Raw genomic sequence first — 25673 nt, 5'->3', positions numbered from 1 at the left:
TTCTGCACTTTCAATTGAATCAGCTGCTGATTTTTATCTATTTATTATGCTTAAGACTGATTTTCAAATCTGAGGATTTACGTTTTCCATAAATTCCAGAAAATTTCTTTAAAACATTGCCTCCACTTCATTCTCTTTTGTCTCTGTCTGGAACTCACAGCAGATTCAATTTTTTTTTCTTTTTCATGTCTCTTAAACTCTTTGTTACATTTTCTTTTCATCTTTCTCTGTGTTATTCTGGGGAATTTTCTTTGATTCCCCCCCACCCCCAAGTGGATAATTCTTTCTTTAACTTTATCTAATTTGCTGTTCAACCCCTCCACTGAGATTTTATATAAATGAATGAATTTTTTATTTCTATAGGTTCTAATTCAGACTTTTTTGAATATATCTGGTCTTTGATGATAGTGTATTTTTCTCTTAAAATGTTTTCGATTACTTTTATGTCTTTAGTTGTACTGTCAATTGTTGCGCATGTAGATTGTCACGTGATTTATACCTTTGCTCTGCTTAGGGTGGTCCCAGAATAATAAGCTTATGCTTTTAGTTCTGGTTTTGATTTGTTTTTTTTCTTTTTGGTCCTTGGGATTTCTTAACTTGCATTTAAAAGGCTATTTGTTATATCTTATCCAGCATATCTGGTTGTTTCATAGTGAGAATTTCGTTCTGCTACATTGCAGGAAGTAGATGTCCTCTAGGTCCCCGTTTATAGACTGTCCTAGTATCTATTAGAATTGTCATTAAACATTAATCATTTCTTTAATGTCCGTCTCTCCTCCAAGAATGTAGTTGCATGGGGACAGGCACTATGTCTTTTTGTTCAAAATTGTAGCTCCAGCTACTAGCCCAGTCCCCAGAACAATGTTGGGGCTTAGTATTATTAAGATAAATGAATAAAGTGGAAGCAGAGGTGGACCAGGGTATCATATCCAGATGGGTTAGGAATCCCTCTCCATCATTTTTCAAACTTTATTAATCCTTCTTACCCTTCCTGAAATGCAACACTTCCCCCAAATGATTGAATTCTTCTATAATTGACATAATGTCTCATAGGTGACTTCACAGTGTACTGTTTTCAGTGACCTTCAACATAAATTATACCACTTGAACTCAAACCACCTCAGACCTAGGAAGGGCTGGAACAATTATTCTGCCTCTACAGATAAGGAAACTGAGGGCTTGGAGATGCTATGTTTTACCTTTTGTAAGACAGTCAGAATTAAATCTAGGTATTCTGACTCCATGTCTACAGGACTCTTCTTCAACTGTTGAAAATGCATATCAGGATTTCTTTACGTGAAAGTAAAGTTGAATGTGCTTCTTTATCAAACTGTCTACATCTTGCTAAATAAATCAGTCTTTAGGTAAGAATAGGTGCTACAATTAATTTGGTGCTATTCATTAGATACTATTTCGATTTCCACAGCCAGAGTCTCAGGACTCGAAAGATTTGATTTTTCATTTGGACAACGTGTTTATGTTTCTTTTGAGACAAACATTATAAACCACCTTCTGTCAAAGAATTCAGGTTGCTGGAGAACTCTGTTCATGGCGTTGTTGGATGCAGAGGTGTCTGGTAAAGGATGGGGTGTTACAGATCACACGACAAAAGCACAAGGTTCATTGATGTTTCACACACTTGGAGGAGGAAGGTGAGGTGTAGGGGAAGAACACATGGGCAGTGACAGTCACAGCAAGCTGAGGCCCCCAGGTCAATTTCCAACCTCAGGGCTGAAGATCTTGGGTGGCTGGAATCTTCCGGGCCCGTAGGTGTTGAAGAAGAGCCCCCTCGACAGCTTGCATTGTGGCATTGGAGCCTTGTAGCAGACACAGAAGCTTCATTCCTGAGATAGGGAGGGGAGAGGGAGTACCAAGGAAGCAAATCTTGGCTACTTACCTCAGGGCAGACCCCTTGGGTGTCGCAATGCCATAGCCTTTGGAATCCAAGTTACCTCCCACCTTCATGGTGTCACAGGGTTTCCGCTGCTCAATGTACTCATTCATGGTGGACTCCAGGAGGTAGGCATATTTGCCTTTGGATTTCCTCACTCGAATCATCCCTTCCTCTGTGGTCCGCACAAAAACTGATGGCTCTGCTGACTTCATGTATGTCCACATCTTCTCAAACACGGCAATTTTAGACCTCTGGCAGGGAAAGAAACAAAGCTGGAATTAAGTGAGCTTGGAATTGGGGTCGGCGCATGCATTAATGAAGAGCTGAGTGTAGCTTGATCACACATTCATGAGCGAGATTAGCTCAGGAAGAAACAAATTATGAGTGATTGCAAAATAAGAGGCTCTAATTAGTACCAGTAGGTTCCAAAGTACAAATATCTTGCAAATTCAGAATGAACAGAATAGCTCAGAATCTTTTAATTACTTCTGAGTAATTATATTCCTCCTAAACAAGGGGAGAATTAAGAAACTGGGGCCCTGCCTGACTTTTAAATACATTAAAGGACGTATCTATTGTTCAATAAGGCCATATTTATACTAACCAGAAGAAATAGAACGCTGAATATCAGTGGAATCTGATTTCATTATTGGAAGAAAACACTGCAGAATTTCTGGATCATGGGTAGCCAAGTTCTAGTCATCCTATATTGCAAGACCTGTCCTCAGAATGTATTAGGTTGATACAAAAGTAATTGAGGTTTTTTGCCATTACTTTTAGTGGTAAAAAACCTCAATTACTTTTGCACCAATCAAATATATTGTTGTCTAATAAAGCTGATAACTTGGGACCAAATATTGTCATCTGCTTACATTTTAAAATCTTCCAAATATGGCCCAACTGCCTTCCTTATTTCCCCCTAAACTCACCTTGGGCCTTCTCCCCTTTGGGACTTTGCTTGGACTATTTATTCCACTTGAGATGCTGGTTCTGTCTAATCAAATCCTTGTTTCATAGAACAGAATAAATCCTATATATTTGGAGTCCACCTCAGTCCCAATGGTTTTTAGACTCCAGTAGGCACCATTATCATGTACATTGATCATTAAAATGCAGATTCCCTAGCTCTAAATCTAGAGATTCTGAGTCAGCAAGTCTGAAGTGGAACCTAGATACATCTTTTTCAGGAATTGTCCCCACCAGGTGATTCTGATCTGTGTGGCCTGTGTGACCCTCACTTTGAGAAGCAGTATTGTGAGGATTGATACTCCTATGGGACACACTGTGTGGGGCACTCACTGGATGGCCAGGCTAGACTGCTAGGATTGCAAGTCGTCTCTTCTTGTATGTAGTCTCAAGCATGTGGAAGCTACTTGAGAGAATGTCTTCCTTCCTGTGGGTCCTTCACAGAGTCTAATTGAGTACCTTGCACATGGTAGGCCCCTAGTCAGGGCCCATGATCCAGGACCACGATCAGACTTCTCATTTAGCATACTATTTCTAAATGGTGACCTTTTCCCAAAGGGTAGATGTATTTTAGGGATACTAAAGTTTGGCTATTACAAAGTTTCCTAAATGGACAAGTGTTAAGGGACTACTTTTTAAAAACAGCTGTTGCTAGAGTCACATATTCTATATAATTCAGTGGTTAATACATAGATTTCATATTTATTTAATATAAAATTATCATACATGCAACGTATCACTTTTTTCTGTATACAAGTATCAGGTTTATTTCCTTGATATTAGTGCACGGCAAGTGTTGTTAAGATACTGATCTACAATTGTCATTTGAGCCAGCTGATCAATAAAGATATTCGGGGCCCAGGAAAATCACAGGTCTCCAGGGAAAAGTCATGGAAATAGTTGCTATTAAAACTTCAGTTTTAATAGCCTATAATTAGATAAACTATATTACTCGTTTTACAGTCTGGTTTACAATTTGGAAAGGACACTGGACTGGCTGTGAGAAGCCCTGGATATCAGTCTTAGTTCTACTTCTCACTCATGGTTTTGTTTACAGAGAATCCCTTCTCTTTGGGCCTCAGTTTCCCCATCCATTCCATAGGGGGAGTTTGGGCATTGTAATCTTTAAGTCCCTGGCTAGCTTGAAGTATCCTATTCTTTACCTGAAGATACATCATTCAAGCAACAATGTCAATGTGAGAAAGAAGAAGAAAGAAGGGAGAAAAGAGAAGGAGGATTCCAAGGTTAGGGGAGGGATTACCCAGAATTAATCATAAGGTCTGCCAATGTATATAATATTCTCTCACAGGAAGCAGGAAAATGTATAAATTCAGCTGTGACCAGATTTGCAGATAATCTTCCAGGCACAAATCAACAAAACACACAGCAGGGCAATTGCAAGATGCAATTTGACCTGACAGGATGGACACAGCAGGGAACTGGGCTGTTGACAGGCAGGGCTGAGGAGCCTTCTGGGCAACAGTTGCAGAAAATTAATATGTCCTCCCAGCCTCACCCCAGTGCCCCAAATGTTAAGGCTGTGCACATAGACACTCGGGATGAACTATCAGGAAAATCTAATCTCCAGGAATGTGAAGGTAGCATGAATGGCAGGGAAGATTGGAAGCGTACTCAGGGCATTTGTTCTTGGATCTCTCCGATCATCTGCAGCTCCCATGGCCCTTCATACATCTTAATTAAACTGTCAATGGAGGATTAAGCATCTCTGGGCTGGAGCTGCCAAGAAGCTGTGGGCTGTCACGGGGACAAGAAGCCAGCTTTTTCAGAGACTGGAATAGAAGAATTCTTGTCTCAGTATTCCCTCCTTCTGCCTTGTGGGGGTGGTAGGTGACCTTATCTCCCCAGCCACCAAACTCTTGGTGGGATAATTATCCAAGGTCAGAGTCACAGAGATAGAAAGGCTTATTATGCATGGGACATATCTTGGCAGCACTCTCCTTTTACAAGTAAGGAAACTGAGGCCCATGATGTGGCAATAAACTGTCCAATGTCATGCAGTTTGTTAGTGGCAGACCCAGGAGTCCTTGGTCTCCTGATTGCACACATTGTGCCTTTCCACTGCAACCAGCCGCCTCCCTCATTTTAGGTTTTGTATCTTATTAGATGAAAGACATTGGGCAAGTAGCATAGCCTTTCTGAGCCTCAGTGTTCCTCTTCTGAAAATGGTAATAATACTGTGCACTTCACAGTGTTGCCATGGAGATTATATGAGAACACAGGTAAAATGCATAACCCAGTGCCTGGCACAAGAAGGCATTCTATAAGTAGTGCAATGACTACTAATAATTATGCTTTTTTTTCAGGTTTCACTTTAGGGTAGGAATGCTTCATACTTGGCTTGCTTGGTACCAGTTTCCCTTCCTCTATACATGAGAGACATCGATATCAATCAAAGAATCCGTTCATATCAAGCCCAGATGTAACCTCAGAAACTCTAGGCAACCACTACTGACCTGTCAAAGTAAGTACATGGGCTACAACCAATTTGCCACCAATGTAGTAGGCCTGGGCACAGAACTTGTAGAATATGCACTGCCCTGGTTCCAGGTTCTTAACTTTGTGCTGTGGACAAGAGGCAGTAATATGTCAATTGACATAGTGATTAACAAAGACTTTTGAAATTTTAAATCCCAGCCGTGCCTCTTACTAGGTAAGCATGACCGTTTTCTTCTCTGGGCCTCAGTTTTCCCAACTATAAAATGGTACAGTTAGACTAGATGTGTCCACAAGCCCAGCTGTCATCCTGAGGGATCTTTTCAAAAATGTTTGTCAGTTTAATGACACCACCACATTAAGACCATGTGGTTCAGTGACAAGAATACTTCGGTTGGAACAAGAAAACTCAGATTTGGTACCCACCCCTGACACCTGCATCAAAAGAATTTCCCAAGTTTTAATTTCTTACCCACAAAGTGGCTGCCACAAGTACCTCTTCTGCCTGAGGTCGCAGGTGAAACATAAATGAAACCATAGATGCAAAAGTACTTTGAGGACTGGTGCATGTTGTCTATACTATAAGGCTGAGAGCATTGTTAAGTGAATTAGATGGTTCCCTAACTGCATCAGCAGGGGTTGGGACATAGGACAGGCTTTATGGACAAGTAGAAACAGGCACCTTCTTCACACTTTTGTTGCAGGCTAAAAATGTCAGGGAAGTGTAATGAGTTTGTAAGTGGCTTTTTTATTTACTGGCTGGGTGAGCTTAAGCAAGTAATGCTTCTCTCTAAAATGACAGGCTCTGACTAGGTGACCTCTAAGGCACCTTCTTGCTCTGATACATTGAAAATTGATGATTTTAGCCTTGGGGTTAGGATCAGTGATGGTTAAGGTTTTGTTCCCTTTCCTGACTATCATACAGAATACAAAGCCCATGGTCAAGAACCTGCAGCACCTCCCACAGTGGTTTATTCGGGCCTGGAGTTTGCTCCATGAAGTTGTAGTGAGATAACTAGGTATGGCTGTACAGGATCCCTTCTCTTTTGTTGAGGCAATATGGCAGCCTGCTCTCTCTGTTCCTTCTGCTACTATTAGCTGTGTGATCTTAGGAGATTACTTTTAATTTTCTGATCTATAAAATGGGGACATATCCTAACTCTAATCTATAAAATAGAGACAATCTCTAACTCATCTTTAATGAGAGGATTAAATGAGATAATTCGTGTAGGGTGTGCTTAGCACAGGACTTGGTTCATATGTAGACAGTAGCAAACGTTTCTTATTATTCTTATTTGATCCATATATGGTAGTTCCATGTACTGTTTCTTCAACTCCTGGGACAAACATCCCTAAAGTCCAGGGAAACCACAGGTTTTCCTGCTTCTGGGCATCTGTTCAAGTTGTTCCTTTTATCTAGGATGTACTTAGCCTCCTCAGGTCTGGCCTGGTTTTGTGATATCTAGAAATGTTTACACGTCTACCCTGCATGGCTTCAGTCTCTACCGATTCTTCAGAATGACTCCCAGATGTTTGCATTTCCTAAAGTCCTAATGGTATAGGGAACCTCCATTGATTGTTCCTTGTTTTGCCTCTTACTTTAGATTCCCTATCTCTTTTAGTCTTGTTAGGCTCTAATATAGACATTATTCTCATTATATGCATGAATGGAAACGGTGTCACAGAGGCTAAGTGCACAGAACAAGTAAGGGATGGAGCCAGGTTCCGGGCCTCCATCTGCTGACCTTGAAGGTTGTGCTCCTAAGCTCTCTGCTCCTTTGCCTCCGCTCACTGTCTCCTGCCAAAACACATCTCACCACCTCCACTCCCACTTCACATTTTCTCTCTCTCCTGGAACTATTTAATAGATCACTTTTTCCAGTTATTTTTTTTTCCCATATACTATCCTCTGATTCATCAAGTCAACAAACATTCACTGAGCTCCTTCTACGAGATAGAAGGGGACACAAAGATCATCAGGTCCAGCTGTTGTCCATAAGCTGTTCCTAATTGATTACTAACTAGACTATAAGGTTTCTGTGAGAACAGAGAGGAAATTGTATTTGATGTTTTTTTGCAGCCCTCAGAGAATTAGCACAGACTGATACAGACAAGGGATCTAAATCAATGCAGGAGCTTTGAAGCTTCTACAAATGTAGAAATGTAGATTTCTCAGGGGGGTGGTAGAAAGCTTAGAAATGTCCTGAGTTTCCCTGACTTACAGTCAGTTAAGCACTTGCTCTGGCTGCCTGTTATCTCAGGCTATATAATGAGAAGGACATTTTAATGACAGTTGTGGTTCCCTTTTGAGAAAATGCCTTGGGACAAAGGATGTCCCTACCCTGAAGAACTCCTTAGTAGATCCTGCTTCCAGCGTCCCGTAGGCAATTTCTGTCTGCTTCGCTAGGTCCTCTGCACTCTCAATGGGAGACACCATCCTCTCCACGGTCAGGAAGGCGGCCAGGTTGGCTGTGTATGAGGAGATGATGATCAAGGTGAAGAACCACCAGACTCCGCCAACGATGCGACCAGACAGGGACCTGTAGGCCAAAGGGAAGAGGCATCAGCAGCATGGACATCAACTGTGGAAGGCTCTGGGGAGGGACTGAGCACTAGTCTGGGGCTTGGCGGCAGAGCTTTCAGGCCCTATTGCACCCTTTTTATCTGTCAGCAAGATGAGAATTCAAATGTTAGAGAGACTCCATATTTTGTTCCTTATTAAGGACATGGACCTGTGGGGTTGCTGTCCTTCAGGGGTGATAAAGCCCACATGCACGTATTCACACTCACTTTTACACATATATAACAGCAAGACACATGATGACAAAGACACAGATATGCCAACACTTGCCCACAAAAATCACAAATATGCATAAGCAATTACATACACACCAAATGGTTTGTGCATACACATATGAATGCAAATACATTTATACACATGATGCAAACATTTGATTGACTCAGACATGTTTTCAGACTGCCTTATTATTGCTCTCCTGGCTGGCAAAGGCCACCAAAATAGTGGACTAGAAGGAAAGGAAGGAAGAATACATTGGAAACAGAATCAGAACAGTCATACTCCAGCCATTGTGGGGAATGTCACCATGGGGTGCAGACACAATTCTTTCCCCCACTCACCCAAGGAAGATAATTTGGCTGAAATAAAAAGATAAAAAAAGGCAAATATGACAATCAATTATGAGGTGAGAAATGTATCTTTGAACTTCTCAGAGTGCTATTCTCCTCTCTTAACCACCAAACAATGAAGAGAAACATCACCAGCCAAGAGTTCCACTGTTCTCTCTCTGATCTGATAGGATACTTCCAAGTCCAGGGGTTCCCAAGATATTATAAGTTGATTTGCATGTGACTTGTGGTGATTTTATGTGGTAAGCAGTTAGGGCATCAAATCATAATGAATCCTATAGTGATAAAGTTTTTTGCATTTCATTTCTGTTTCCATCTTGTTCAATTTATCGAGGAAGTGTTATTCTGGAGCTCCTGTACCTTTAAGCCCTTTCTGACAAGTGCTCTCACAGCCTCAAGCTCAGAGTCTTCAATAGGTGACAGTGTTTGATTGAAACCCTATATTTAACAATCAGAGAAATCACCAATGCAACCCATGAGTTTTACAAAGAAAGCCAAGAGTCGACTGTGCCTCAGGAGAGCAGTACGCAGGCCTGTTGGCTTGCTCTGTTGTTCCACACTGCTTATCTGTGTTGACTTTATATATGTTATTCCCACGTCCCTTGACACTTCACTCTACCTTGATTTCTTGGAGATCCCTTTTCACCTTAGGCAGACAGTGTTCACTCCAAGAAATCCAACAAATATATGTCATTGCTTGCTATGTGGAAAAGAATGCTCCTAGGTGTTTCACACGGAGGGGAAAATAAGAGACAGGAAAACTTGTTGAAATGAATGAGACCAGGAGAGTGGAGCAAAGCTGTGTCGCATGAGGAACAGTTGCAGGAACAGGGAACATTTAACCAGACGAAGAGACTTGAAGAGACATGTTCACTGAAGAGTTGCATGAGGCTTGTACTATGTGACCTGATTTAGGAGAACTTCATAGAAGTTTCAGGACAACAACTACTACTTAAATATAAGGAAGGTATTTTTGATGGATAGGGTGTACAACATTGAGATGGCTATCCTGAGACTGAGAGCATTTCTCCATTTCTGAAGGTGTTCAAGTAGTGAACCATTTACAGAGATATACTTGGTGGTGACTCTTGGTTCCCCAGCACTGCAAGTGCTGGGGATGCAACTCTAAGGAGGAAAGAGAAGGGGTCAAGGTTCACACAGGGATAGGGACCAGTTGCTTCCTCTTACGCTTTTCCATTTATGAGATTGTGTGCTTTAAAATCATAGGTAGGTAGCCCAGGATATACGCGTTCCATTAAGCAGTCAAGCAAGATAGATACAAAGAGGCAAAATCACTTCCCCAATGCCCCAGAACCAGTGCACAAGAGGTCTGAAAAATCACACCGATCTTCACATAAAACTATCCCAGTGCTCTTTTCATCTTAGTAGGTGGCAGACACAAGTGTTGAGGTCATTTGAAGCTGCAGCAGCTTTCCCAAATCTGGATGAACACAATGGCCTCTAAACTGTACTTTTATTTTTTAAATTTTATTTTGTTTTCAACTGACACACAAAAATTGTACATATTTATGGGGTGCAGGGTGATGTTTTGCTATATGTATACATTATATAATGATCAATTCAGAGTAATTAGCATGCAGATCACCTCAAACATTTATCATTTCTTTGTGGTGAGTACATTCAAAATACTATCTTTGAGCTATTTTGAAATATACATTATTGTTAAATATAGTCACCCTACTGTGCAATAGAACACAAGAACTTATTCCTTCTATCTAACTGTGCCTTTGCACCTGTTCACAAATCTCCTCCCGGCCGGGCGTGGTGGCTCAAGCCTGTAATCCCAGCACTTTGGGAGGCCGAGACGGGCGGATCACGAGGTCAGGAGATCGAGACCATCCTGGCTAACACGGTGAAACCCCGTCTCTACTAAGAAAAAATACAAAAAACTAGCTGGGCGAGGTGGCAGGCGCCTGTAGTCCCAGCTACTCGGGAGGCTGAGGCAGGAGAATGGCGTGAACCCGGGAGGCGGAGCTTGCAGTGAGCTGAGATCCGGCCACTGCACTCCAGCCTGGGTGACAGAGCGCGACTCCGTCTAAAACAAAACAAAACAAACAAAAAAAATCTCCTCCCATCACCCCTCCCTCTCACTTCCCCAGTCTCTGGAACCACTGTTTTACTCTGTACTGCTATGAGATCTTTTTTTTTTACATTCCATATATAAGTGAGATCATGTGGCACTTGTCTTTATGTGCCTGGCTTATTTCACTTAACAAAATGTATTCTAGCTCCATTAATGTTGTTGCAAATGATAGGATTCCATTCTTTTTTATGGCTGAATACTATTTCGTTGAGTACATACCACTTTCTAAAAAATCGATTCATCTGTCGATGGGCACATATGTTGATTCCATATTTCGGTTACTGTGAATAGTGCTGCAATAAACAAGAGAGTGCCAGATATCTCTTTGATGTACTCATTTAATTTCCTTTGTATATTTACTCAATGGTGAGATTGTTGGATCATATGGTAGTTTTATTTTTAAATTTTTGAAGAACTTCCATAATGTTGTCCATAATGGCTGCACTATTTATGTTCCCACTAACAGCATATAAGGGTTCCCCTTCCTCACACCCTTGCTAGCATTTGTTATTTTTTGTCTTCTTCATAGTAGCCTTTCTAACAAGGGTGAGGTGATATCTCACTATGGTTTTGATTTGTATTTCCCTGATGGTTAGTGATGTGGAACACTTTTTCATATACCTGTTGGTCATCTGTATACTTATTTTTTGAGAAAAGTCTATGTAGGTTTTTTGTCCATTTTTAATTGACTTATTTGCATTTTTGTTGGGTCCTTATATATTTTTAATATTAACCTCTTGTGAGACACATAGTTTGCAAATATTTTTACCCTATTCTGTAGCTTGTTTCTTCACCCTGTTGATTGCTTCTTTTACTATGCTATGCTATGCTTTTTAGTTTGATGCAATCCATTTGTCTATTTTTGCTTTTGTTGTCTGGGATTTTGAGGTTCTATTTAAAAAATCTTTGCCCAGACCACTACCATGAAACGTTTTACCTATGTTTTTATCTAGCACTTTCATAGTTTTGAATCTTATATTTGTGTCTTTAATTCATTTTGAGGTGATTTTGGTATATGGTGAGAGATAGAGATCTAGTTTAATTCTGCAGGTAGATATCCAATTTTCCCAGCACCATTTATTGAAGAGATTATCCTTTTCCCAGAGCATATTTTTGACACCTTTGTTGAAAATCAGTTGGCTGTAAATGTGTAGATTAATTTCTGGGTTGTCTATTTTGGTCTGTTAGTCTGTGTGTTGTGTCTGTTTTAATGCCAGTACCATGCTGTTTTGGTTACTATAGCTTTGTAGTCTATTTTGAAGTCAGGTAGTGTGATGCTTCTAGCTTTGTGCTTTTTGTTCAAGATTGCTTTGGCTCTTCAGGGTCTTTTGTTGTTTCATACAAATTTTAGGATTATTTTTCTATTTCTGTGAAGAATGTTATTGATATTATGATAGGAATTGCATTGAATCTGTAGATTCTTTGGGTAGTATGGCTATTTTAACAATATTAATTCTTTCAGTTATGAATAATGGATATCTTTCCATTTGCTTGTGTCCTCTTAAATTTCTTTCATCAATGTTTTATAGTTTTTACCATAGAGATATTTTATCTCCTAGGTTAAATTTACTCTTAGATGTGTTTTGTGCAGCAATTGTAAATGGAATTGCTTTCTTGATTTCTTTTTCATGTAGTTTTCTGTTAGACTATAAAAATGCTATTAATTTTGTAGTTTGATTTTATGCCCTGCAACTTTGTTGAATTTCTATTAGCTTTTTGGCAGAGTTTCTAGGTTTTTCTATATAGAAGATCATGTCATCTGCAAACAGGGAAAATTTAACTTCTTCTTTTTCAATTTGAATGCTCTTCACTTCTTTCTCTTGCCTGATTTCTCAGGCTAGGACTTCCAGTACAATGTTGAATAGAAGTGGGGACAGTGGGCATCCTCATCTAGTTCCATATCTTAGGGGAAAAGCTTTCAACTTTTCCCTATTCAATATGATGTTAGCTGTGAGTTTGTCATATATGGCCTTTATTGTGTTGAGGTATTTTCTTTCTATACTTAATTTGTTGAGGGTTTTTATCATAAATGGGTGCTGAATTTTATTAAATGCTTTTTCTGTATATATTGAAATGATCATATAATTTGCATTCTTGATTCTATTAATGGGATGTATCATGTTTATTGATTTGAATATAATGAACCATTCTTGCATCCCTGGGCTGAATCCTACTTGATCATGGTGCATGATCTTTTTAATGTGCTGTTGAATTTGGTTTGCTACTATTTTGTGGAGGATTATTGCATCTATGTTTATCAGGGATATTAGCCTGTAGTTTTCTTCTCTGTTGTGTCTGGTTTTGGGATTAGGGTAATTCTGGCTTCAAAGAATGAGTTTGGAACAGTTTCCTCCCTTTCAATTTTTTTGGAATAGTTTGAGAAGAATTAAATTAGTTCTTCTTTAAATATTTGGTAGAATTTTGCAGTGAAGCCATCAGTCCTTGGTTTTTAATGATGGGAGACTTTTTATTACTGATTCAATCTCATTGCTTGTCATTGGTCTTTTCAGATTTTCTATATCTTCATAATTTAATTTTGATAGGTTGCACGTGTCTAAGAACTTATTTTTTTCTAGGTTTTACAATTTGTTGTGTATAGTTATCATAATAGTCTCTTATGATCCTTTATATTTCTGTGGTATCAATTTTAATGTCTCCTTTTCCATTTATAATTTTATTTATTTGAGTCATTTCTTTTTTTCTTAGTCTTGCTAAAGGTTTGTCAGCTTTGTCTTTCCAAAAAGCAACTCTTTTTGAGCTTTTGTGTTGTTTTTAGCCTCTATTTTATTCATCTATGTTCTGGTCTTTATGATTTATTTCCTTCTGTAAATTTGAGATTTAGTTTGTTCTGCTTTTTTAGTCTTTGAAGTTCAGTGCTAGGTTGTTAATATCTTTCTATTTTTTTTGACATAGGTGTTTATTTCTATAAACTTTCCTCTTGCTGTATCTCATAGGTTTTCATATGTCATGTTTTCATTTTCATTTGTCTCACGAAATTTAAAAAATTTTTAAAAAATTCCTCATGGTTGATTGGTTGTTCAGGAGCATGTTGTTTAATTTCTGTAATTATGTATGGTTTCCAAAGTTCCTCTTGTTATTGATTGCTAGTTTTATTGCACTGTGGTTATAAAAGATACTTAATATAACATTGATTTTTAAAAATTTGTTAATACTTGTTTTGTATTGTGATATATGTATGTGATATACTTGTTTTGTATGTGATATATGGTGCAGACTGATCTATGTTCTGTTGCAAAGAATGTATATCCTACAACTCTTGAATGGAAAGTTCTGTAAATGTATGTTAGGTCCATTTGGTCTAGAGTGCATCTAGAAACATCTAGTCTGGTGTTTCTTTGATTATCTTCTGTCTGAATGATCTGTCTATTGTGGAAAGTGTTGAAGTTTCTCCTATTATTTTATTGCAGAGTATAGTTCTGTTTACATCTATTAATATTTGCTTTACATATTTAAGTGCTCTGATGCTAGTTGAATATATATTTATAATTATTACATTCTCTTGCTGTGTTTGATTCCTTTACCATTATATAATCGCTTTCTTTGTCTTTTTTGTTACAATTTTTTTCCTGAAAATGTATTTTTTTCTGATATAAATGTGACTACTCCTGCCTCATTTTTTTGTTTTAATTTATGCGGAATATCTTGTTCCCTCCTTTTTCTTTCAGACTATGTATTCTCTTAGTCTGACAGTGAAGTGACTGTCTTGTGAGTGGCATATAATTGGGTCTTATTTATTTTTATTCATTCAGCCATTCTATGTCTTTTAATTAGATGATTTAAGCAATTACGTTTCAGGTAATTCAGGCAGGGCTTACCACTGCCATTTTGTTACATGTTTTCTAGTTTTCAAAAAACAGATTCTTTATTCTGTGTTTTCTTACTGTTTTTCTTTGTGATTAAGAGATTTTCTCTAGTAGTATGCTTTTATTTTCTGTTTAACTATTAGAAATCTTTGCTTTGTGGCTACCATGAGGCTTACAATAAACATTCAATAGCTCTATCTCTTAACATATTATTGTAGTTATTGTTATTTTTCATAGTTTTGTCTTTTAGTTTTTGTACTAATAATGTAAGTGGTTTACACACCATGATTATAATATCAGAATATTGTGAATGTCTGTATATTTGCTTTTACCAGTGAGTTTTATAACTTTATATGTTTTATTGTTACACAGTGTCTTTTACTTCCCATTTGAAAAACTCTCTTTAACATTTCTAGTAAGACTGTCTGATGGTGATGAATTTCTGGGTCTTTCATTTGTCCAGGAAAGTCTTTATGTCTCCTTCAATTCTGACAAATAGCTTTTCTGGGTACAGGCTTATTGGTTAGCAAGTTTTCATCTTTTCATTCAGTACTCCTAATGTGTCACCAAGAGTACTTCCTCCTGGTCTGCAAAGTTTTTGCTGAGAAGTCTGTTGCCAGGTGTGTTGGAATATACTCTTCCATGTTATTTGCTTCTTTTCTCTTGCTGCTTTTAGAATTCTCTTTGTCTTTGACCTCTGAAAGTTTGATTATAACATGTCTGAGATAGTCTTATTTGGGTTGAATTCTATTGGTGACTTTTGACCTTCCTCTACCTGGATAATTATATTTTTCTTTAGGTTTGGATAGGTCTCTGTTATTTCTTTACATAAGCCATCTACCCTTTTGTGTTTTTCTTCTCCCTGTTGAACTTCAATGACCAAAATATTTGCTCTTTTGATGCTATTCCATAGATTCTGTAAGCTTTCTTTGTTCTTTTTCATTCTTCTTTTTTTTCTCCTTTGGCTGTGTTTTCAAGGAGCCTGTTTTCAAGCTCATTGATTCCTTCTTCTGCTTGATTAACTTGTGCTGTTTATGCTTTCTATTGCATTTAAAATTTTTTTCATTCATTTGTATTTTTCAGTTCCAGAATTTTTTTATTATTTCAGTCTCTCTGTTAAATTGTTGAATTGTTTCTCTGTGTTTTCTTAAAATTCACTGAGCTTCCTTAACATAGCTATTTTGTCTCTTTTTTAATTTTTTTAAAATTTTTTAATTATTATATTTTAAGTTCTAAATCACACAGCTATTTTGAATTACTTGTCCAACAGATCACATATTTTCTTCTCTTTAGGGTCCCTCATTGGTGTCATGTTTTGTCCATTAGGTGAGGTCATACTTCCAAGATTGTTCTTAATGCTTGTGGATGTATGTCAATCTCATACAATGAAGAGTTAGATATTTATTCTAATCTTTGCAGTCTGGCCTTGTTTGTGCTCATCCTTCAGTTGACCTGTCCAGAAATCTATGCAATCTAATCTGTTGTCAGAGTCTGTGACTGCTGCAGCCATTTCAACACTAGAGGGTACCCTAATCTAGGGTTCTCTGTAAGTCTTGTGAGGACTTAGAGGTTGGGATGGTACTCCAGCTTAGTCGGACCTAGAGAGGAGTCAAAGGGGCTACCAGAGCTGTGTGGGAAAGATGGGTAGGAACCTGAGTTCAGAAGCCTGTCTCATTGGTCCATATGGCTTTGTGTTTTCTGACAGATCCCTGAATAAGTGGTACAATTTCCTGACTATAGTAAGAGGAGCTGTGGAACAGAGGTTGGCAAGCCTGCCCACAGTGTTCCAGACATGTGTGCTCACAGCAGTTTCCTGCATGGGCAGGGCAGTTCTCTTACTGCAGTTTAAGTGGAACTAAAGCCAAGACTGGGTCCCCGCAGGATCCACAGTGGCATAGATGCTGGTGAGCTCACCCTAGTAGCCCAGATGTGTGTACTTCCCAACCAATTTCCTGCATGGGTGGGGGAGTTTCCCAACTGTAGCAAGAGGGGTGAAAGCTGAGACTGGGCCCCCTCTGGATCTGCTGTGGGGTGGAGCCTTGTTGGCTATCACAGAGGTTCCTATGGACAGGCAATTTCCGGTCTGTGAGGTATGAGTGAGCTTCCCTTGTGCAAGCTGTAATAAGCTGGGCCTACAGCTATAGGGGGCTGGAGTCAAACTGCCGGATAACTTTCAGATCCACTGGCAAGACTAGTGTCGGCAGGCAATCAAAACTTTCTACAGAGGCACAAAGGTGCATGATTTCTCCTGGACCGATTGGCAGATGGTGTTGGTTGCAGGCTCAAAGCCAAATAGGGCTGAAGCCAAGCCCTTTCATGAACAAAGTTGTTTACAGGTTTGAACCTAAGAGCATGATTAAGTTTGCTACCTGGGTGCTATTCTACACTCTTAAAACAGCCTTCTTAGGTATTGGGCTCTACCAGGGTTTTATAACCTCCTACCTGAAACTCAACGCTCCTGCAGAGAGACTTTTTTTTTCCTGCGGATGGCTGCAGAATTCTTATTGTTGTTAGGGGGATATGAGCAGGTTATCTCCTATTCTGCCATCTTGTTCTATGTATTATTTTTTAGAGACAGTGTCTCACTATGTTGCTCAGGCTGGAGTGCAGTTGCTATGTACAGGCACGATCCCATAACTGATCAGCATTGGAGTTTTGACCTGCTCCAACTCTAGTCTGGGCCAGTTCACCCCTCCTTAGGCAACCTTGTGGTCCCCTGCTCCTGGGATGTCACTATATTGATTCCAAACTTAGTGTGGACACCTGATCGGCATAACACGCTACAGCCCAGAACTCCTGTGCTCAAGCAATCCTCCTGCCTCAGCCTTCGAAGTAGCTAGGAGTACAGGCGTCTGCCACTGTGCCTGGCTCTGCCATCTTGTTGATGTCACTTGAGACTGAACTGGACTTCTTGCCTCCATCCCGTCCTCTATGCCCCCACTGCCCACCTGTATAAGGCTACCTGTACAAGGTAGTCAGAGTGATCTTTTGAAACATATTAATTGCACCATGTTGCTTTTCTGCTTAAAACCCACCAAAGCTTTTCTTTTAACACTTGGAATAAATTCAAACTCTTTGATGAGCCTTGAGGCCTTGTGTGGTCTGGCCCCTGGTTCACTCTCCAATGTCACCCAGCAACATACTTGCTGTACTCTGGTCATACAGCTGTTTGTCTGGCCCCTCATATTCAAAAGGCTCCCATCCTTATCACATGCTGCTCTTTCCCCTGATCAATGCATCAGCCCCTATTCATCCTTCAGACCTCATCCTAACCATTACATTTTTAGTATTCAAGTGTAAGACTCAGAGCCTTGTGTGGCTCTCATAGCAGCAGAACTATGGCATCTGTTTGCCTCTTCTATTGTCTTTGTTCCCCTAGACCATAAGCTCCATGAAAGCAAAGGAATCTTTTAATTCTTTGGTATAGCATTGTATCTCCAGTGCTCAGCATGGAGCAGACCCTCATTAGTAAATGAATGCATAAATAATGTCTGTCTTATAACCTGGCATCTCTATGCACATTGGATTTTGGACCCTGGGAAGAATTGTCAGGGTCAGGAGAATCCAAAACTGTGTATGGTCCAAGGTGTCTGGAGTCATGGCATCAAACCAAGTGTTCAGGATGGCTGCCTCCTTTTCTAACATCCCTAAACTGAAGAACCCAGCGAAGCCATCCCAAGTTCAGGATCATCTAGTGAAGCCCAAAGCCTTCCCACAGAACTTCCACACATCTAAGACTCCTTCTTCCCTGTTCTCTTTTAATTGATATTTTTATGTTTTTTTTTTTCAGTCTACCGTGAACCATAGTCCTCACATCCCCGCCTACTTAATGACAATACCAAAGAAAGAGTTTGCTGCTTAATAGCCAGCAACTGTCATTTCTGGCATAACTGGAGAGCTGGGGGAAAAGTTCAAAGTCTGACTTAATCCCAATGCTTCATTTGCATGTAATTCGCAAGAGAGGAACTTGAGGGCAAGGCAATCCTCCCTACCTTCAATTTGGAACTCGCTCAGGTGAAGCTGGGCCTCTATCCAGGAAAGCTACATTTTCCCAGCTCCATACTAAAGGCAGGGAGCTAGAATTATTAGAGGCCAGGGCTGGGAATGAGAGCCTTTGCTCTTTCACTGACCATCTCCATAACTTGGTGAGTCACCTGCCTAGCTGGGCCTCTGTCTTCCTGCTCTGTATAATAGGTTAGACTTACCCTACTTCACTGTGAGAAACCAAAACTTTCAAAACTAGAAAGACTCTTAGTCCATTGCTTTCCTTTAACGGATACAAGCTGTTGGAATTAAAATGGTACAGGGGAAAGCACTTGGAAAAGTGCTGTTGAAACACAAAACATTACTTTTTTTGATGATGATTATTCTCCCAGGGAGCCACAGGGCAAAGCAGCACTTTTCTTGGCAGGGAACAAACAGCTGTGATCTGAAGCCCTTGGAGGTCTGTCTGCCTAGTCACCTGAATTTTATTAGCCTTGCAACTTGGCCTGGCTCTTCCCAATCCCCGCTAGGTATTTGAGGAATCTCCCCCGCCTTTTTTTTTTTTTTTTTTTGCCTGCAGAATTGGCTACAACTTATGTGGCTTGTTGAACCTATTATCTTACTTCAACTTCATTTACAGCCCTGTAAAATGGATGGGAGAAGTAGGAATATTTTGATCTTGCAGATAAGAGAACTGTAATTCAAAGACCTAAGATGACTGGCCCAGAGTCACACAGTAAGGCAATGACAGAGCTGGGACTAGAAACTGAGATTTCATATTTCTTATCCAGCACTTTAGCTATTGCAGGACACTATCTCCCTCACCTAATTCTGATTCATTTATGGGTGGGCATGGACTTCCTTAACTCATGACTCCTCTGTGATGTTGAATCTCAGCAACACTGACTTCTTCAAAGCCCAGTGGAACTTTTGGTCAGCAGTCTGACCACCAATATCTGATAGAATTGGAAACCTGCTTGTATTTGTATTCTACTGTTGCATAACACAATGACACAAACACAGCAGCTTATAGCAACATTCATTTACTATCTCACAGTTCTGTAGATTAGAGGTCTGTCTAAGGGTGGCCAGATTCTCTGCTCGGGGTCTATCTAGTCTGAAGCCAAGGTGTTGGTTGGAACTGTGGTTCTTATCTCTTCCAAGCTCACTGGTTGTTGGCAGAATTCATCTCCTTGTGGTTATAGGATTGAGGTCACTGTTTCCTTGCTGGCTGTCATCTTCTAGAAGTTGTTGTGTTTCTCATCACTTGACTTCCTTCATCTTTAAGTCCACAATAGTGTGTCAAATCCTTCTCATTTTTTGAATCTCTCTGACATTCACTAGCTGGAGATGACTTCTTGCTTATTGAGAGCTCACCTGATTGGGCCAGACCCACCTAGATAATCTCTGTGTCTTAAAGTGAACTGACTGAGATTTTAATTGCCTCTATAAAATCTCTTCATAGCATTACCCAGATTAGCATTTGGTTGAAGAACCGGGAGATAGGAATCTCTAGGACTGTGAGTACCATACTATTTATTCGTTTACTTTGCAAGCATTTCTTATATGGCAGACGCTGTTGGTCATTGGGGAGATAAAAGTGAATATGCCATGATCTCTCCCTTCCTTAGGCTCAGTCTGATAGAGAAGATAGGAAGGCAGTGGAGCCTACTCATTAAAAAACATAAAATTTAATGTCAGAAACCATAGATTTTCTGCAAAGTACTCAGCACAGTATGGTTAGCTCATAGTATAGTTAGCACTCTGTTAAGCCATCATCACCATCTTATGTAAATGTCATAGACAATAATTATTCTACTATCTTAGTTATATGACAAGTAAGAAAGTAGCAAGGAAGGAACACAGAAGGGCTCGCTAATTACTCTGCTAGCAGAGGTCAGGAAAATTTACCAGAAGAGGAGATATTGTGTTAGATTTTGAAGTAGGAGTGGGAGATCACCAAGCAGAACAGGTACACGGCTGGGAGAATGCCAGTAGATATAAAATAGTAGATATAAAATAGTAGATGTAAAATAGAAGAGGTGAGTAAGATCTCACCTCCTCTGTAAACTTCCCCAACCTTTGCCAGCATGGTTCTGAGCCACCCCTTCTGTATTCCCATTAAACCACTATCATTCTTCCATTACAATATAATCACTCAGCTGTATTGATTTACGATGTTACTACGATTGTTGTTTATGGTATTGATTGATTAACAATGATGATGATGGGTGAAAAGCACTGCAGAGCCCACAGAAATTGGAAGGGGCAGGCTGACTGCCGAGATCCAAGTGACAGCATTAGGTGATCCACAGGAGCAGGGGCTGTGGGAGAGGAAACATGCTCAATGGACAGTTCACGCCTTCTGGGTAAATGAATTCTGACGTGGTCTGGGAGTCAGGTGCTGGAAGCAGGCTGTCTCTTTTTGCAAAGGATCTTTTTCCCTTTTGTTAACAAAGTAGTATATATATCATTTAGGGCATAACTTGATGCTAATGGGAGATAGTAAGGATCTGATGGGACCATTCTCTGGGTTCTGATAGTTAGGCATTTCTTGTTCTGGTTATTGATTAGGATTCATTGCAGGCCTTTAAATGTGTGCTTCTAATCTCACAGTTTAGATTTACAGCTCTTAAACAGAGGCCAGCAAACTTTTTCTGTCAAAATCCAGGTAGTAAATATTTCAGGCTTGCGCGCCTTGTGGTCTCTGTTGCACTACTCATCTTTGCTGTTGCACAGTGAAAAGTAGCCATAGACAATATGTAAGCGCAAGTGCATGGCTGTGTTCCAATAACACTTGAATGCCAAAACAGGCAGCAGGTTGGATTTGGTCTGGGGGCCATAGTTTGCAGACTCCTGCTCTCAATCCCTACTGTGAATATCAGACACCTTTGATCTAAGCTAATATGCAACAGTAGTTGACATATTTTTAAAACTATCTATCCAGTTATTAATTCTTCTGCACAAACACCCAGATAACCTATTGCCATGATTTGTTTGACAATTATTATTGTGCGATCCTTACAGAGAAAGCAGAGGGTACTGTCATTCTCTGTCAAGAGAATAGGCTCAGGGTTCAGATGAAGCTGGAGGGCATCCTGCCTTGTTTCTTATTGGTTGTATGACTTTGGGCAAATCACTACATCTCTTTGTGCTTACTTCTCCTTCTTTTTTTTTTTTAGAGTCTCACTCTTGTTGTCCAGGCTGGAGTACAGTGGTGTGATCTTGGCTCACTGCAACATCTGCCTCCTAGGCTCAAGCGATTCTCCTGCTTCAGCCTCCTGAGTAGCTGGGATTACAAATGTGTGCCACCACGCCCAGCTAATTTTTTTGTACTTTTAGTAGAGACGGGGTTTCACCATGTTGGCCAGGATGGTCTCGATCTCCTGACCTCATGATCTGGCCACCTCAGCCTCCTAAAGTGCTGGGATTACAGGCGTGGGCCATCATGCCCGGCCTGTGCTTAGTTCTTTACAAAATGGAGTAATGGTTGTACTCATCTTACAGGTATTCTTAAGAATTTAAAATAAAAATACTATTGAAGCAGGTAGCAAAGTTGGCTGGCAGAGAATAAGTCCTTCAGGATGGAGGAATGCACACAGTGTGAGGAGCAGCAACCTGGGTAGAGGGGCAGGGGGAGCAGACACTAAGGCGGGGGGCCTTCAGGAAAGCAGACTCTTGGGGCCAGTGTAGGGAGTGGAAAGTTATTAAGCAGCAATCAACTCTTGATCCCAGTAACCTCCCCTCTGGGACATCTCTGACAAGGAGTTGGATATGGACATTCTTCTTTATTTCAAAAACACGTCCTGTCATCCCCAAGAGGAAGGGGACAGAAGGGACACCTCCTGTGTGCCTTCATTCAACTGAGCTCAAGAGGTCACTGAGTGCAACCTATTTCCCTTTGTCCTCTGCTTCAAACGGCTATTTATAAAAAGGAATGAAAACGGGCATAAAGGCACAGGCTCAGATGGCCTGTCTCTAAATTACTGGGAGAAAAAAGTCCATCTTGACTAATTACTGAGCTGAGCTGTGTTCAGAGAGAGGCTCACTTGATACTGGGCATTGAGGTTCCTAGACCAGGGTAATTAGCGCTGGCCAAATGCAACAATTCCACTGATGAGGCCACTTCATCCAAGATGCTGCGTCTGGGTGGCAAATCATCCCATTTGTCACCAGCTGCAAATCACTCAGCTCTTCCCTGGCAGAGCTGGAGTGATTCATTTTAATTGCCCCAGCTGCCGGTCACTGTGTTCCAGCACTCCAGATGGGGGAGGGCCCTGTACTCTGGGGGTGAGTCTCAGGGTTGGGAGGCTGGGGGTTGGACAACAAGCTCTAAGGAAAGCCCAGTCCTCTGTAAGCTGGTATACTATTCTAGCATTTGCAGGCTGTATTTCAAAGAGAATCATCTTTTGTTCCTATTTTTTTCCAGTTAGGTAGGCTATGGGAGCGTAGTGTGGGCAGTTTGCAAAAAAATGGATGTAGATTCATTCATTCATTCATTCATTCTTTCTTTGGTTCACTCTCTGATATAGTTTGGATGTTTGTCCCTTCAAATCTCATGTTGAAATTTGATCCCCAGTCTTGGAGGTGGAGCGTGGTGGCAGGTGTTTGGGTCATGGGGGTGGATCCCTCATGAAGGGTTTGGTGCCCTCCTCATGGTAGTGAGTGATTTCTTGCTCTATTAGTTCCCACAAGATCTGACTGTTAAAAAGAGCCTGGCATCTTCCTCTCTCTTTCTCCCTCTCTCTCCATATGATCTGCACATGCCAGCTCCCCCTTGCCTTCCTCCACGAGTGGGAGCAGCCTGAGGCCCTCATCAGAAGCAGATGCTGGCACCATGCTTCTTGTACAGCCTACAGAAACGTGAGCTAAATAAACTTCTTTTCTGCATAAATTACCCAGCCTGGGGTAAGCCTTTATAGCAACACAAATGGAATAGGACTCTCTCTAAGTCTCAGTTTTCATACCTGAAAAAGGGAGATAAAGAATCCCATCTCATGACTTGTGAATTTAGTAAGTCACATCTCACACTTAGCACAGACATGGCAGAGCTCAAGATGTTACTCATAATGATGATGATGACAATGATTTCTTCTGAAAACATTTCTCTTAGCTTCTAGGCCCCACACGCTCCTCGGTCTCCTCCTGCCTCACAGTTTGGCCCATCTTAGTCTCCTTTGCTGGTTTCTTCTTTCTGTTTAATCTTGAGCTATTGCTGTGCCCAAAGCTCAAGCCTCAGCCCTCTTCCTATCCCTGTCTCCAGTCTTGCTCTCATGATCTCCTCCACACTCATGGCCTTCATACTTAGAGGCTGAAAACTCCCCAATTTAGATCTCTATCCCCTCTCCTGTTTTCTAAATGTATATATTTAACTGCATACTTGGTACCTTAGACCTGAAGTGTCCAACACAAAATTCTTAATGAACCCTCACAAAATATGTGCAAATAAATACAAGACTCATATTTCTCCATTTTCCCCATCTCAGGAAATGGCACCACTGTCCACCCTGCTATTCGAGCCTAACACCAGGGAGTCATTTCTGACTTGTCTCTTTCCCTCACCCACACACATCCAGCCCATCCAGTCCAATCATCCCCTCATCTTCATAGGCAGCATTCCAGATAGTAGATCCTAGCACAACATTTCCTTGCCTCTTCTCTTGTCCTTATACAATCCACATTCACGCAAGAGCCAGAGAGATCTTTTTAAACTCTAAGTAGGACCATGTTGTTCCCACCCCACTTAAAATCTGTCCCACTTAGAAGATAAAATCCAAGTATGCTACCAAGGCACTCCCTGAGCCAGTCCGCCTCTTGTCTCCTCTTGTACTGTCTTTTCTTCCACGCTATGTTCTAGCCACTTTGATCTTCTTGTTCCTAGAAAACACCGAAGTCTTTCCTACGTCGAGACCTTTGCAATTTTTGTCTATCCCCTTACCTGGAACTCACTTCCCAGAAATTGTTCCAAACCTGCCTCCTACTGCCCTTCAGGTTTCAGCTCAAATGTCACCTCTTCATATGCACCACTCTAAGTATCATTACCTCCATCACCCATCTTGTTTCTTATTTTTTTCATTTCTTTCATAGCACTTATCAAAGTTATGTGATCTTTATATAACTATATATTTACCAATTGACTTGTTTATTCATTTATTATCTATCTCCCTCCACTAATGTGTAACTTCAGCGAGGGCAGGGGTCTTATCACTGTCATTCACTGCTATACCCTCAGCACTAGCATAGTGCCTGGCACATAATAGGTGCTCAGTGAACATATACTGAATAAACAAATGATTACACAAATGTTTACTGAGGACTGACTACACACCAAGCATGAAGGGAAATACCTAAGAGAAAATCAGTTTAATGGAAGAGATGTAACCCACACAGAAACAACTATGATAGCTGTGCTGCAGTGAACAGTATGGACGGTCATTGATTAAGTGCTAAGGACATGCAGAGGTGGGAAAGGCTACACCCCACTGGGAAAACTTTGGAAAGGTTTCATGGAAAGAGATGTCATGTAACTGGGCTCTGCAGGGCAGGCTGGCTTTGAACTTTCTGAAATAGAAAGAAAGGCATTTCTTGGAGCAGGAACAGCCTGTACTATGGTGTGGAAGTGCGGACAAGAATGTGAACAAGCAACAATTTCACTTTGCCCAAAACATATTCACCATCATAGCCACTGTTCTCTGAGAACCAACTCTGAGCTGGATACTATAGAAGACACTTGACATTTATCTAATTCCCATCTCTTTCTTCGAGCCAGGTAGGTATATCCCCTGAAAGATTCTGGATGTTCGTCTTCTCCAAATCTCATGTTGAAATGTGATGGTCAATGTTGCAGGTGGGGCCTGGTGGGAAGTGTTTGTCATGGGGGCAAATCCCTCATGAGTGACTTGGTACCCTCCCTATGGTAATGAGCGAGTTCTTGCTCCGTCAGTTCATGCAACCATTGGTTGTTTAAACAAGCTTGGCACTTCCTCCTCTCTCTTGCCCCCTCTCTTGCCATGTGGCACACCTGCTCCCCTTTGCCTTCTGCCATGAGTAAAAGCTTCCTAAGACCTCACCAGAAGAGCTGTGCAGATACTGGTGCCATGCTGGTATAGCCCGCAGAACTGTGAGCCAAATAAAACTCTTTTCTTTAGGAATTACCTAGCCTCAGTTGATCCTTTATAGTGATACAAAACAAACTAACACTTCCCCTTTTGATAAAAGAGAAAACAGATTCAGACTGAATAAATAATTTAGTTAAGGTCACAGAACAAGTGAGGGAATTGAAATGTGAGCCCAGATCCAT

At 40.6% G+C, this 25673-nt stretch overlaps 1 protein-coding gene across 6 annotated transcripts in view; it reads right to left on the bottom strand.

The window, feature by feature from the left end:
• The window catches only part of GRIA1 (glutamate receptor, ionotropic, AMPA 1), a 329069-nt gene that overhangs the window by 41747 nt on the left and 261649 nt on the right, over positions 1 to 25673 (bottom strand). For all 6 annotated transcript variants that reach the window (XM_011981230.1, XM_011981231.1, XM_011981236.1 and 3 more), the window contains 2 exons: positions 7656 to 7854; positions 1898 to 2145 (listed from right to left, as the gene is read on the bottom strand). In XM_011981230.1, the coding sequence (XP_011836620.1) occupies positions 1898 to 2145; positions 7656 to 7854 (447 nt within the window). The remainder of the gene's footprint in view (positions 1 to 1897; positions 2146 to 7655; positions 7855 to 25673) is intronic.

This window comes from Mandrillus leucophaeus, unplaced genomic scaffold (genome assembly GCF_000951045.1).
Source record: "Mandrillus leucophaeus isolate KB7577 unplaced genomic scaffold, Mleu.le_1.0 Scaffold222, whole genome shotgun sequence".
Classification (NCBI taxonomy): domain Eukaryota; kingdom Metazoa; phylum Chordata; class Mammalia; order Primates; family Cercopithecidae; genus Mandrillus; species Mandrillus leucophaeus.
This window is presented reverse-complemented; position numbering and strand designations above follow the sequence as displayed.